This window comes from Mya arenaria, chromosome 13 (genome assembly GCF_026914265.1).
Source record: "Mya arenaria isolate MELC-2E11 chromosome 13, ASM2691426v1".
Lineage (NCBI taxonomy): Eukaryota > Metazoa > Mollusca > Bivalvia > Myida > Myidae > Mya > Mya arenaria.
The window spans coordinates 33,012,252-33,027,506 of NC_069134.1; the positions used below are offsets into that span (position 1 = coordinate 33,012,252).

General features: G+C 33.7%; 1 protein-coding gene across 1 annotated transcript in view; it reads left to right on the top strand.

Annotated features, from left to right (window-relative positions):
- The window catches only part of LOC128213432 (microtubule-actin cross-linking factor 1, isoforms 1/2/3/4-like), a 173,375-nt gene extending 158,355 nt beyond the window's left edge, over nt 1-15,020 (top strand). The window contains exons 80-88 of the mRNA XM_052919119.1: nt 59-206; nt 757-919; nt 1,199-1,311; nt 4,559-4,672; nt 5,428-5,545; nt 9,248-9,304; nt 10,375-10,568; nt 12,078-12,225; nt 12,684-15,020. Of these exons, the coding sequence (XP_052775079.1) occupies nt 59-206; nt 757-919; nt 1,199-1,311; nt 4,559-4,672; nt 5,428-5,545; nt 9,248-9,304; nt 10,375-10,568; nt 12,078-12,225; nt 12,684-12,952 (1,324 nt within the window). The 3' untranslated portion in view covers nt 12,953-15,020. The remainder of the gene's footprint in view (nt 1-58; nt 207-756; nt 920-1,198; nt 1,312-4,558; nt 4,673-5,427; nt 5,546-9,247; nt 9,305-10,374; nt 10,569-12,077; nt 12,226-12,683) is intronic.
- Nucleotides 15,021-15,255: the final 235 nt, after the last annotated feature.

The window sequence follows — 15,255 nt, forward strand, 5'->3', positions numbered from 1 at the left end:
AGGGCTAGTTAAAATCTATGACTAAAGATTGTATTTTATTTAACTGTTACAATTACAGGCGAGGTCTTGATGATGGCCGTAAGACTCCAGAGTCTAACTATAGGAACCCTCGTGTTGCTGCATTGAACAACAAGTGGCGTCAAGTTTGGTTCTCGGCCATAGAGAGACATCGTCGCCTGCAGGAGGCACTAGACTACCTCAATGAGGTAATGTTTCAAATTTATTTAAGTTATGGAAAGACTTTCTGAATATTAAATGTTGCATTCTTCATTAAAATTAACAACCTCGAAGATTTGATGTTGCATTCTCAATTTGCATTCTCAATTTAAAGTTTATAGAAACTCTACATTTTGTCACTTAAAAAGATATTATACAAAAATTTCTTTTGACTTTGTTTGCTGTTTATGAAACCTGATTTTCGGGGGAAGGAATCATTCATTTAAAAATCATCATAAGAACGGTACACAGTTCTTATTTGCACATTCAAAACAAGTCCTAAATCATGATAATATAAAAGTGTATACCAAAGAGCATATTTAAGATAAAACTATTGTCCTTGTACTAAAGATCATACTAATGGACTACTAATACTATACCAATAAATAGTTTTAGTTTCGTTTTTTTCCTTCTATACCAAACAATCGAGTCTTAACCCCAGTTTTCTCAATATTTGCCACGGTGTAATGTCTATCCTAGCATATATATTATCTTCATCAACATTTAGTTGAATATTATACCTAACTTCTCTCCTTCCAGTTGGAGAGAATGAAGAACTTCAAGTTCGATGACTGGCGTAAGCGTTACCTAACCTGGATGCACCACAACAAGTCACGTATAATGGACTTCTTCCGACGACAGGACCGAGACAGGGACGGCAAGGTCACAAGACGGGAGTTCATCGAGGGCATCATGGCTTCTCGTTAGTAACGTTGTTTTATTTGTTTACTTCTATGATCATCAACAGTAGGAGACTCCTTAAGTGGTCAGTCATTAATTTTCCTGTGTACATGAAGTAAGTTATTCTTTGCATGATGGTACTTGTTTTTTTTTTTTAAAGGTTTTCATCCTTAAATGTGTCATATTGAAAGACCTTAATAATTTATACCAGTAGCCGGGTAGCAGTTCATAAACTCTAAGAAACTAATGTAATGAAAGGATGTAGTACATCATTTTCATGTTTATTCTATATGACTATCAGGATTCAACACGACCCCTATGGAGATGGAAGCGGTGGCCAACATTTTTGACCGCGACGGTGATGGCTTCATTGACTACAAGGAGTTTGTGTCAGCACTCAGACCAAACAGAGATGTAAGTTTCCTTAATGAATTAATCAAGAGGGTAACTGGGAGAAGGTTTTACCTGCGTCTTTATTTAATGTCACTTGAAACCTTCTCTCTTACAATCCTCGTTAAAATGTACCCGCGTTAAACTGTGTGTGGTGGTTCTCTTAAATAAAACATGGTTTCATACAGTTTCTCTGGCATCTAAGCAAACATTTAGTTAAAGATGAGAATATTGCATTACCTCATTATACTGTATTTTCTTGTGTGAACTGTGTAGGACAGTAGGTATTTTGTATATAAGTATCTCAGTGGCTCGATGGGTCAGCCATAGCTTAGATATAGAAAGAAAATGGAACTTGTATGTCTCAAAAAATATTTAGATGAATTCTAGTTAATAGGAGAGTAGATTTCCGTTCTGGATATTAGTAAATTTTCCCTCGTATTAAGGGCTTTGCTTCAAGGCCGAAGGGCCACATGTCTACACTATATTTAACCGGATAAATTAAGTGCACCATATTTTCTAGGGATGTTTGAAATACTTTTGTATATTTGTTAATGTACAAACTACATGTGAACAATCGTTAATTGTGTTTATGATGTTGCTAATGTACCATTTTAAGCATGTTTTTCATTGCTAAATTACACAAGCATGGATGTTAATGTTAAAAGCTAAAGTTTACTGCAAGCTCACAAATTATATCGAGCGCTAGCTTTTCATGTAAATATATTTTTGTAAATGTGTTATTTTCGTTTCGCATTTTCCTGCTAGATTAACTGTATGTGATTTTAGGTTGATTTTACAAACAAGCAAATAAAGCACTTGACAGAGATATTTTCAATTAATAAAGTTCACGACTGATTGCAACTTTTCCATTTACTAACTCTGTATACCTTTACGTATTTCTCTCAACAGACAACTAAAGGTGCAAGTACCAAAAAGGTAACGCTTCTTTGGATTCACCAGAAAATCACTGGTTGCCATGGCAACCATTTCTATATATGTCTGATTTTCGTTTTCTGCAAAAGAGGAGTGACCGGAAACTTCATTCCCCCACAAAAAAAAACTACTTTACTTTTCCCGCCAAAAACCCTGCTTTAATTTTCCCGCCAAAAACCTTGCTTTGCATGATGTGTGATCGAATTACCTTTAAAATCAGTTTAAGTATTAAAGCTTGCACTCTCATAGATTGACTGTGTTGATATTTTATACTTTTTTTGTCTTGGAATGAGCCAATTTTTGCGTAAGTGCCTGGAAACCAGTGAAGCAATATTGCTGACAAATGATAAGATCGTAGTTTTTCATATTTATGTTCGAGAATTGATGTTTTTAAGAATAAATGGAATTTCAGAAGTTTCCAGAACTATTGAGATCGGTTCTAGTGTGAGTTATCTTACATGAATGAAGGCATGATACCAAAATCACCTGATTCTGAGACAAAAACTTTAAAAAATGAAAACACTCTATCTGTATGAGTGCAGCTTTAACGCATGTTTTTTTTAGTGTTATGAAGATTTGTTTGATGTTTATTTGAACACCCTTTAGTTTGCATGATTTTTGAAAAGATATCAAAAAGTTACTTAACTTGACTAGTTTATGCACAATTAAGTTCTAACAAGAATGAATTTGGTAGACAATAACTGTTCATTGTAGAATAACACTGAATTGGAATGAGTAGTTTTTAACTGAACTTAGTAGCGATGAGTATTTGAAGAGTTTTAAGTTGACAATTAATAGTTGCTGCGGATTAATTAATAAGATCCTTTTTTTACCTGTTTACAAATAGACTTAGCATTTTAAGGTTGTGAAGTATTGGAAAGCTCATAGCTTTCACTCCGTCCCAATCCATCAAGTTAATGTCCAATCAAATGAAAACATCTTAATCCTGTTTATCTTAACGTCACATCTGAAAGTCACTAACTGCACCATCGTTAGTGATTGTCTTCTGCTTATCACCTGGAACTTACTACTGAAGAGGCGAGATAGTACACCTGAAAAGCATTATGTCACTTTAACGGACCGATTAAATCATAGATTTGAATAAACGCTCGCACAATGGCGTGATATTAGATGAGATACTTTGAAGTGTTGAAACTGACTGTTTGGCTGTACAAATGGACTGTCCGTCTCTTCAGTGTAAAAATTACATTTTGATTATGCTTCGTTTTACTGACTGATGGGTACATTCCGCGAAGTTTATTTTAAAACTGTAGTATATGTGTAATATTTTGTTATTTTAGATATTTAAAAAAAACGTGAATTATTTGCCATATCATCAAAGCATTTCAGTACAAGAAAGTGATTTCATAAAACTATAAGTAGACAGGCACATGTCATTTTACTAGCACACAAATATGAAGTATAAATTTAAAATTTAATTATCAAGATTTAAATAATTACATAGAGTTTTAATTAACCTCACACGTCTAATATTTTGCTTGATTGATGAAGAATCGTGTGTAGGATATAGTGTAGAGCACCTAACAATTTTCAACCAATCTGCTTGTTTTCTGAGTTACCTGTAGTCTCTATTTAGTGATACATGTATTTCTCTTTTAATATACAAGTAGTTTTCTCACATTAGTCTTCTGTGTGATATTGTATACCTCAAGCTTTCTTTTATTTTTGTTTATTAATAAGATTTCAATTGACATAAACATCTTTTTCTCTTCTTTTTATCTGTAAGATATTTTTTATGTAAATGTTGGTACGTTCTGTTTTAATGTTATATAAGGACACTTTCAATGTTTGTCTTTTATTTGGAATTGTTGGCAGTATATGTTGCTTGTGTTTGCCAAATCATGCCTGCTGATGACTATATTTTTTTAGAGGATGAAAATAGAATCGTTAAGTTGTGATGTCACCTTAAGTAATTTAAATGACCTGCGATAATGCTATTCATATGAATCAATAAGCAATTAATTTTGGCTAGCACTCTTAACTTTTTTCCTAGGCCCATTTTTTTTTTTGGTTTGAAAAAAAAATAAACAATGGATGATAAATGCATTACAAAAAACATGTACCATTTAAGAATGGCTTGATGCTAAAAATAAAATAGTAAACATCGGAAATAATTTGTATCAAAATTTAAAAAAATGTACATGGTTCTAAAAAAGATCAGCAGCCGTGATTGAATGTTAGCATAACATGTGTATGTGACTGTGCGTGTTTGTCTGCTAGTAATGTAATATGTATGTTGTATTTCATTATTAATGGCTTTTTGCTAAATATTTCGATCCTGACCATAGATTATTTATGTATAAATATATTTCAGCCCTCACCTGTGAATGACTCCGAGATGATTCAGGACGAGGTCAAGAGACAAGTCCACAAGTGTACGTGTGTCAAGCAGTACCGCATACATAAGATTGGGGAAGGCAAATACAGGGTAAGACATGAGAAAGTTACTCCTGTTACAGAGTGTAATAGTTAGATGACATGAATTAAAATCTTAGTGATTAAGAAGGGGCAGAGTGAGCCTAGTGAACGAGCCTTTCCTAATCATTAAGACTTTAAGTCAGGTAATCTGACAGACTAAGAATACAACCTCATTGGCTGAATCTTTGTTTACACATATGACGCAGGAATTGTGTATCGGATGAGTGGAATTGGGCAGACCTTTAAACATCCACAAAAGTTTAAATTCTTAATGACTAAGCATGGTACTTAATAATTGTCTATCTGCAATTTCATTGGCTGTATATGTAGGTTGTTTTCTGAAGCTATGTAAACATTATATGACCAACTTTATTGATTAAGAAGATCATTTGGTAATGAAAGCCAATTCACTTGAAATGTGAAAGCCAATGTTGTTTCTGCAGTAATTGTTGCCTAAATTTGGTGCTTCATATGAATGGATAAATGCATGGTTTACAACCAGTTTTATGACAGCATACTGGTGACTATATCTCACCCAAGAGGTTCTGGGGTTCTCTTTCATGTCCTCTTAAAATTGACAACAGTACCGGTTTCTTTACATGTAACGGACACTAGCGTGACTTTAAAAACTGATAGCTTTTTCCAAAATAAATTAGTAGGAACATAACAGTTTTTTTTCCTTGAATGGGTTGATTTTATAAATGTTTAAATGAAATCTAGTGCAAAATTGTTTGATGCAATATTGTATTCAAATTTCTTTTCCAGTTTGGTGACTCCCAGAAGCTTCGTCTGGTTCGTATCCTACGCAGCACAGTGATGGTTCGAGTGGGTGGGGGATGGATGGCTCTAGACGAGTTCCTCGTGAAGAATGATCCTTGTAGAGGTATGTTACAAGCTTTCTCATTGGTTGATATGTGTGTCAAGAATTCTCATTGGTCTTATATATTCTTTAATGAAATTCACTTTTAAAGAGCAACTTAATACAGTAGGTTAATGAATTATAACTTTTTTAAATCAAAGCATTCATTGTCTTGTAGAGATATTCGTTTAAGCCTGTTATTAAGTAATATAGGTATGATATAATATTTTATCTAGTCTTTGTAATAAGAATTAATTTTTTTCTTAAGATTTTTTAAGAATGCTTTTCTGCCTATACAATACTTCAAAAGCCAATTTTGGAGCTTATACATTATCACGCATCCTAAAATCTTGTTTAGGTCCTATTCAAAGCTACGCCTTCATAACATCAAATGCTCCGCCACAAATCAGACGCAAATCTGGTTCAAAAGGTGTGGATGTGTTGTATGCACATCATTAATCATATGCATGAGGTCTTAAGATTAAATACAGCAGTTATTTTTGTGAAAAATTATTTTACACTGATAATTTATTCTCAAGAATACTGCGTTTAATAGTCATTTTGAAACCTTACACTCAAATCAAATGTTCCAGAAGATTTGTTGTGGCGAACATGCTCACTGCAATGTGACTGTAATTCAAGGGTTTAGAGCAAATGGTTTTAAATTCATATAAATATGAAGTTGAAATGTTGGTCTTGTGCTAAGCCCTTGAATATTGTCCGACTGTTTCACTGATGTATGATCGACTGTTTCACTGATGTCTGATCGTGTAACCAAGTAGAATTTAACTGCTAAAGATCCACATAATGATATATTTACATGAATACAAACACATTTTAATGTAGGATTAATATCACCGCACTTTCTGTACATTTTTATGTCCACCATTTCACTGATGGCGTGTTTGTTTTACCTCATTTTTATATAGCACGAGAACTGGGTATGCGCGACTATAAGCCATCTGTCTCTCCGTCTGTCTGCCTTAACTGTGCTGTGCGCTCATATTGCTAATACAATACTGTACATTCATACATGAATGAATGTTTGTCTGTCTTAATATGTACATCATAACAACTTTCATGTAATTAATTATTATTCGTATAAACTCATGTTTAATTTCTAAACTGTACCTACCGGTATTAACATATTAACCATAATGTTTTACTATGAATTGTTAAAATTAATTGTCCCGGATTGGAATGCCAAAATCTATGACAAAAAAAATGAAGTCTGATAATTTATTAGAAGTCCAACTAGGTGTTATAAAACATACTTGCTTTGAAAACTTGCTAAAGGCCTTTTTCCTGATTTTGCTCAATAGCATAGCATTTGTTGTCTAATATGTGTAATATATTCTAAAAAAACAACATTCAACCTGCATGATGCTTTCCACATCAAGAGAAGATTCTTGGACATTTGAAAAACCAATCTGAGCTATTGCCAGGAGCTTGCTTTCCTGTGGCGTTCTCGCACACATCCAAATACTTGATTCACTCATATATTAACCAGAACTTATATGTACGAGTATGTATCACATAATTCATATTACATTATATTTATGATATCTACACTCTTTTCTTCTCACTACCGTTGATTTGTTTCATTGCTCATGCATATTATGAATCTTGTTGTTATTTTATGCAATCCTTGTTTTATTCAAATGACGAATTAAAAGATGTTTTTGTTGAAAGACTGGCCGATTCTTCAAATTCTGATCGAAGCAGGTAGTGTAGTTCAAACCTTGTCACAAGAAAATTTGCATGGCTGAAATAGTTTGTCTGGCAGTCTTGGATCTTAATTTCAAAATGTTTAGGGTTCCAGTCCACCCATTAAAGTGGTCATGGGTTCAAGCCAGCCCATGGTACATATTCTCTCAAGAGGATATTGGTTCAAGCCCCACCATGGCACATATTCTCTCAAGAGGATATTGGTTCAAGCCTCACCATGGTATATATTCTCTCAAGAGGTCATGGGTTCAAGCCCCACCATGGTGTACATTCTCTCAAGAGGTCATGGGCTCAAACCCCACCATAGTGTATATTCTCTCAAGAGGTCATGGGTTCAAGCCCCACCATGGTATATATTATCTTAAGAGGTCATGGGCTTAAGCCCCACCATGGTACATATTCTCTCGACCTCTAGAAATGTGCTTCCTAACTGGTGTTATCACAGTAAGCAGACATGGTAGGAATACATATGATCTTAGCAATCAAGCAGAGAAAACAATATATTAAACAAAATTAAATTTTGCTCACATTTCTTCTGTAACCTTCTGAAAAAATTTATGACTAGATATTTTTATACGTAAATCCAAGACTGTCAGGCGTTTGTATGGAAATTGGTATCCCTGGACCCTTTTTAGCAACAAAACAAATGTGTTTGGGATAAATGGTTATACATTTTGGGGATGCAGACCCAATGTTTCTTTCCTTGAGTTCAATTGCTTTGCTTTCTTACTATGACTTGAGTTACAGTAAAAATTATTATAGTGGGGCTTGTATTTATTTTGCCATCGGTGGCAAATGCCGAGTGGTTAGTATATCAAACTCTGAATCAGAGGTTCCTGGGTGCAATCCCCAATTTTAGCTTTGTGGATGAAAGTACTGGTTATCACCCAGGAACAGTGAATGGTTCTTAAGCACATGTTCATAGCAGATTTTAAAAACTGCACATACTTTGATTACTTAAAAGCTCTACCAAGCTTATGTTACATGTCTTTTATCGTCAATGATCATTACAACGTAAAATAAATCTTACCTTAACCTGTAGTTCACAAATGAAATAATTTTGATACCAATTTATGACGATTTTCTTTATTTAAAATATCTTCCCAATTTAAGTTTCGATTATAGTCTATTGTGTTTATGATATTGTTTTCTATAATGTTTTATGGGAAGAAAGCCTTTAATTGTTTTAATTGTCTCATTTCTTCAGACTTCAACCTGTTATTCATGACCCATTTCAACAGTGAGTCGTTCATATTCAGACACCTTTATGTCTGTCATTGTTACGTGTAACGTACATACTTTGTTGTCAGTTTTGTCATTTTCAGACTTCATTGTCAAGATATCCTAAATACCAGCTTATAATTGTTTAAGTTTACTTGAATTACCTACCCTTTGCCATTTAATTGTTGTCCGGACATATCGTTTTGTTTTGTTTTTTGGATTGTTTTGTTTTGTTTTTTGTTATTGCCGTCCAAATTTATTATTCAGTTTTGTATTGAAAAATGTCAATGAAAAATTCCCCGACATTCCTTCACTTTAATGGCTGCTGCTGTTTATAATTATTTGAATCATTTATGCATGATCAAAGTTGTAACAGCTTTGGTTTTATCATTATCATTTATGTTTGTCAATCATTTTCCTTTGGAAGAGGGAGAAGGTAGCCACAGCCCTGTTGAATTCATCAGAACATCATCCTTCAACAACATCATTAGCTATTAAGGGGCGTAGCTCAACCTTAATAAATATGAAGACTTGTCATGCTAGGACTTCCTTTGTTTGTAGGAGCTGGTCTGGAAGATATTTTATGCAAATTTACGATTCTCAGTTGTCAATCAAACAGTCAGCTGACCAAAAGGGAGGGTATTGCCTGGGCCTACAGTTCAATTAAGGCGGAGCTATGCCAGTAATCAATTGCCATTCATCACGCCCATCTCCTGTTTAATGTCACGCCATCAATGACGCCGATGTTTATGTATTGTTCACCTTCTATATCCGCAGTGGGTGTGTGGAGAAAGAACCGATATCGATTTAAATACCGCACCGCCTTGGCACAGGGTCGGCAACATGTTTTGTATCAGAATGATTATTGTTGATTGTCAATATTGTTATGTTTTTTTATTCCCAAATGCATGGTAAAAAATTCCCAGCCTTAGTAATTAACCAGTGCAACTGGTTTTTTTGCAAATAATAGATTGCTACTTTAGTTTTCAAGTAAAATAATTCACTCATAATTTATATCTGACTTAAGAACTACATTTATAAAGAGGTTTCGCATTTGCTCTTAGCAGGTGAAAATGCTGAAAAGGGCATCTTTTTAAAACTCAGCTTGAACATTCCTGGGATTTTTGATTGCATGATGACGTTGTATTCTTATTGTTGCTTATTGTACCAAGTCTATGTACCTTTGAACGAGACTGCAGACCTTTCCCTCGAGTGGAGAAACTGGCTCAATATTTGTTATAAAGTTCAGTTGCCATTGTTTTGAAATTCATATACTATTAGCTTTTGTTTTGTTGAATATTTGCTAGTTTTATTTTGGTTTAGCTAAGCTATTTGTTGTTTATAAAATGCCACAAATGGTATGCTTTTATGCATGCTATGGTAATTTTAGATCTGATGTTGTCGTTTTTTGAATATTAAAGAAATTTATACATTTATAATTGTAGCTGTTATAATTATGTCAGCAATGAGATTGTTTTCTGTTTGTAATGTTATGTCCAATTATATTAATAAGCATTAATTTAAGTATTTATATAAAAATACTAATGGTCTAATTTATATCCGAATTTCAACCAACCATTAATATATCCTTTTGAAATTAATAACCGAGCATGATATCAAAATGCTTCAAAATCATAAAAAAAACATGCAATGATTGATATTGTATAAATATTGAATGTTCCAACATAAAAATCGCAAACTTTTATAAACTTCAATTATGTTCTGTTTAATGTCTGTTTGGACTGTCTTCTGTTGAAAACTGTTTTTAAAGTTAAAATATAAACATACTTGAAACATAAATACTTTAAATATTGTACTTCACAGCTGCCGAGATATGATATCTCTATAGTTATATATGATATGTTCCGTTGTTTTATTCTCACTCTTCCTATATAACCTTTCAGCCAAGGGTCGTACCAACACAGAGTTACGGGAACAGTTCACCCTGGCCTCGGGTGTCAGTCAGTCAATGGCCGGTTTCGTGTCAAAGAGCCCAGCCGGCAGCTCGTATTCCGGCAGTTCAACGTATTCCGGAGCCACATCACCATTTAGCGCCCGGTCGCCTAGCAACGCAAGCCATACTGGACCAATTATTAAGGTAACTATGGGGATGAGCCTGTATGGTCAAAGTGATTGTAGTGTTGCAAATGCACAGTGGCATATAAAATGGTTGATTAATAACCATAGATCAAAGTGTTTCTTTTTAATCATGTTTTAAAGCTGCACTCTCACAGATTGACCGTTTCGACATTTTTTTAATTTTTGTCTTGGAATGAGCCAACTTTTGCGTAAAATCTGCAAACCAGTGATAAAAAACTGCCAAAGATCAGATCACAGGTTTTCATATCCGAAAATTAATGTTTTATGGCTAAAAGCTTTACACGCAGTTTAAGAAAAATGCATAAAAAATCATTAAATATAAAAATCTCTAATATTGCAGTCTTATATCACTGGTTTCTATGCATGTTCACACAAATTGGCTCGTTCCAAGACAAAAAATAACAAAAAATTGTCAAAACATTCAATCTGTGAGAGTGCAGTTTTAAAGTAATTGCAACAATTCTCTTCGATATTGTTATTGATAGATGCAGCTGATCACTTACAGTAAAATGACAATAAAGATATGAATGTATTTTTAAAAGCTGTTGGAATAGGAGCCAAATAACGAAATTGATATTAATTAATATTATTACTTGGCAAACACTTTCATAACCAAACTACCCCCCTATATTTTGCTGCACTCAGAGGAGAAAATCTAGACCACAGTGTCTGATTCCCGCCCCCAAAACGTACTGGGTGAGTCCACAGATTGTTGTCCCCAGCTGTAGTCAATGTGTTGTACCAAATATGATCTTTAAATGCACCCACAGTTTGTCATTGAACATTTTTGATGTCCTGCATTTTAAATTCAAAACCTGCATATGGGATGTGAAAATTAGGAGATCCTTAAAAACAGAATACCAGTTCTATCTCATGTCACTTTAGGCCTTAAAACATAATTTAAATCGTGATGGTGTCACTGCACAGGCACTGTCCTTTTTAATAAACTCTAATAAACTGAAAACAAACAAGAAACCTTATTTAGAACATCAAAAAGTTAAAATGTCAAAATGTGGCTGCATTATATAGGGCATTTACTGGTATTTTATCCAAATGTCTCCTTATATATTTATATACCAAACAGCGACATAGTAAACAGTAATGCCAATTGTTTTCTGTTCTTTTTGTTCAGATACATATTTTTGTTGCAGATATTTACTTGCTGGTGACTGAAATATATCAACCGTTTTTGTTTTGTTTCGAACAACATTATATCTTTATGTCAAATATATCTTGGCATATTTTGTTTGATTTGAGAACATAAATCATGCACTTAGTTAATGATATGATTTCCTTCATCTCTCCATATCTTAAAGTGTATTAATTTAATATTAATCTGGTTAACTTGAAATACATCATAAAAAAGATCAAAACTTCCATCCACGATCAAAATGATAATGTTAGTTAATGCTGATTCATGGCAAACTATTTGCAGAAATCTTAGTCTTGATTTACACAATTCCTAAATTATGATTTATATATCTTATATTAACTATAATCATCCCAGGTGCGAGAGAAGCCTGCGTATAGCACCCCCTGGAGGACCAACATGGCACGTTATGGACCGGACGGCGAGGTCCAAAATATATTGTCCACTCCCCGGTCAAAGATGACCAGGACTGACCTCTTCAGTCCACGACAGATGAATAGTCCTGGTAAGTGTCAGTTTAATATTAAATGGTGGGTGTCAGTTTTAAAGAGATGTTCATAGAATGCGTTATTAATATAGTTAATATTATGGTTGGCAAAGCTGAGCATTACAACCATACAAGTTTGAATTTTTGTCTTAGATGTTCTAATATCCCCAGTAGTGTTACACAAAAGGTGTGAGAATAAATTATGTAACAGATAAAAATATTTAGAAATAATCAGATTAAGCCTATATAACTGAATGTAATCCAGGTATATTTCAACGTCTGAATATACTGGTAACATAATTATGCTTGTGTTATAGTTTGTGTTATTCTCGGGGATGGTCATTTTCTAATGTTGTCATAACTTGTGGCCCAACCCAATTGTATAATAATATTATTTTTGTAAATTATTTAAATCACGTTTGTATATTATTTACAATAAAATACGATTAGACTTCTTAATTTGCAATTTATTACAGCCACCCCTGTGAGTCGCAGCTCCAGTCGTGCCAGCACGGGGAGTCGACCGTTCAGTCCAACAGGAAGTGAGACGTCGGAGATTAGCGAGCCAGAAGTGTTCACGACGATGCAGAGCGAGACGCGAAACATCGGTGGTAGAAGTGAGACAACGCGAACATACCAGACACATGTTGTACAAACACGCAATGTCACAACGCCCAGTCGCTCTAGTACCAGTACGCCCACCCGAATGTCAAAAATACCAAAATTGACGCCAAAGAAACGATGATAATAAAACTATTATTGAATAATTGAGTAAAATTCACATTGATGATTTTGACACTAATAACTTAACATTGACTAATTGTGAGCTGTTGTAACATGCCGACAAGCCATTGTCTTTCATGTTATAGTTTATTTATCCCATTGCTTGATTTTCCAATTGTTTGTTTTTCTAAGTTATTTAACAGTATCAGTGCCAATGTGTTGAATAGTTTTGATTGGATAAAAAGGTAATTGTGGAATCGGATTTGTTGAAAGCTCTATTTCTTATTACGAGTGGGGACTTAGTGATAAGTGAAACAGCTTCGACCAATCATGTGCTATGGTGTAGATATTTAATCACGCTAACTAGCTTGCACTGTCCGATTAATATCATGGAAACAATCGTGACAAAATAAAATGATATTCCTGGAAATGGCAGAAAAATGTTTTTTTGTGTGTAATGCATTCCCATGTAGGTGTTAAATGTGTGCAAATGTTTAGAAAGATTGATCGAGTCATGCGAGCTGAAAGTTTTGAATGTCTTTTTGGGGACCAAGATAATAGTTCTTTACTGAATCGTTATCATAAAGAACAATATGAAATAAGTCTAGCTTGAGATCGTTACAAGGCTTAATATTTTTATTTGCTAAAATCTGCATTTATGACTTGCGTTATATAAATTAATTTTGATAAAAACAAGTAAAATTGTTGTCATTTGTTGAGAGACGGTGCTTTGTAATTTTACTATATTAACTTTCCTATGCACATTGCTCACGAGTCAAGCTGATCTATAGGTGTAATTACGCTTCGTGTTATCATGTTTTGTTTATATAGTAATATTGAGTTATTTTTGTATCATTTATTTTTGTTCCTGTTCAGTTTATTTTTCCGAGGTTGTTATTTAAATCTGTATTTTACCAGAGCATCTGCTTGTTGTACTATTTCATAGATTATCATTCAAAACGGGGACATTTTGATTGTTAATCTCTGAAACAAATCGTATGTTTATTGACATATTTTTGCACACTGATAAAACAATGAATTCACATCATTTAAGGTGTATTAATGAAGCATTTGAAATGGGGACATTAATTTCAGATGTTTCATACACAGCTTAAATGAATGTATTTATACATTAAACCTTATATTTTTTATCACTAGCAAATTCTAATTTGCTGTAATTCTGCTATCCCTAATTTGTGCATGACATAAAATTTAAAATCATAAACCAAGGTTGTGCTTCTTCTTCATATTATTGCTGTATTTTAATGGAGGAATGACCTTCCCCCTGTTAATGCCGCTAAAAATAGCAAATCTTAAAGATACATGTATTTATATAATTGACACTGGAACATAAAATTGGCAGTTTTATAAATAAGCCCTATATATTCTGTTAATATATTGTTATACAATGCTGAAAGCGGTGATATTGTAAATATAAAATGAGTATACATACATGTTATTATCTGGTATAAACATTTGTATTTTGGGAGGTGTTTATATTATTATGCTCTATTTATATCGGATACTTACTTGAAAACGTTTGCCACCATTGATAGCATTTTGTATTTTGTTAGGATTACGATCGAGAATTTTTTTCTTTCTGTTTTTTTTTAGACATTTGTCCTTTATTTATAGTGTGATATTTTAGAGCTTAGAGATAGCCTTCAATGTTATTGCAATATGCAGATAATAAAACAATGGCTATACAGTCGAAACCTGTTGGCTCGATATTGCTTGGCTCGATTTCCTCGTTGGCTCGAACTGGATGTCAAGGACAGATTTTGTTTTACTCTTTGTAGCATTCCCGCTTTGCTCGATATTTGCGAGGCTTGAAATATTTTTGGCCAGTTTCTGGGATATCGAGCCAACAGAATTTGACTGCATTAAATAAACTTGAAAAATTGTAAGTGAAACCTCAAATACGCAACTTTACAATTAAAATATTTTCCTGTGACAGGGAAAGGCATGTTCTAAATGTGTTTAAAATTGCTGGCAAATGCTGAGTAAGTGTGCTTAGAGTTTTGTAATGCTTAAAATTGTAAGACAAAAGTGTGTAAACAATATGATCATATAAAGAATCTCAAAATGTGGCAAGTCTTGTTTTCTATGCCGTGGATGAATAAAATATTGTACTTAATAGATAAGATGAAATACAGTCTTTTAACAATAGTCCATTGGCCCTCCCCCTAAAGTCTGTTTGACTGAAACATATTTTTGATGCCAAAAGGGGAGGGTTTTTTTCCCAACGTTTTGTGGGATATTCGCTAAATGAGTAATTTTGAACCCCAAATGCCGCGGGCCCTACGATGAATGACATCTAGAGTG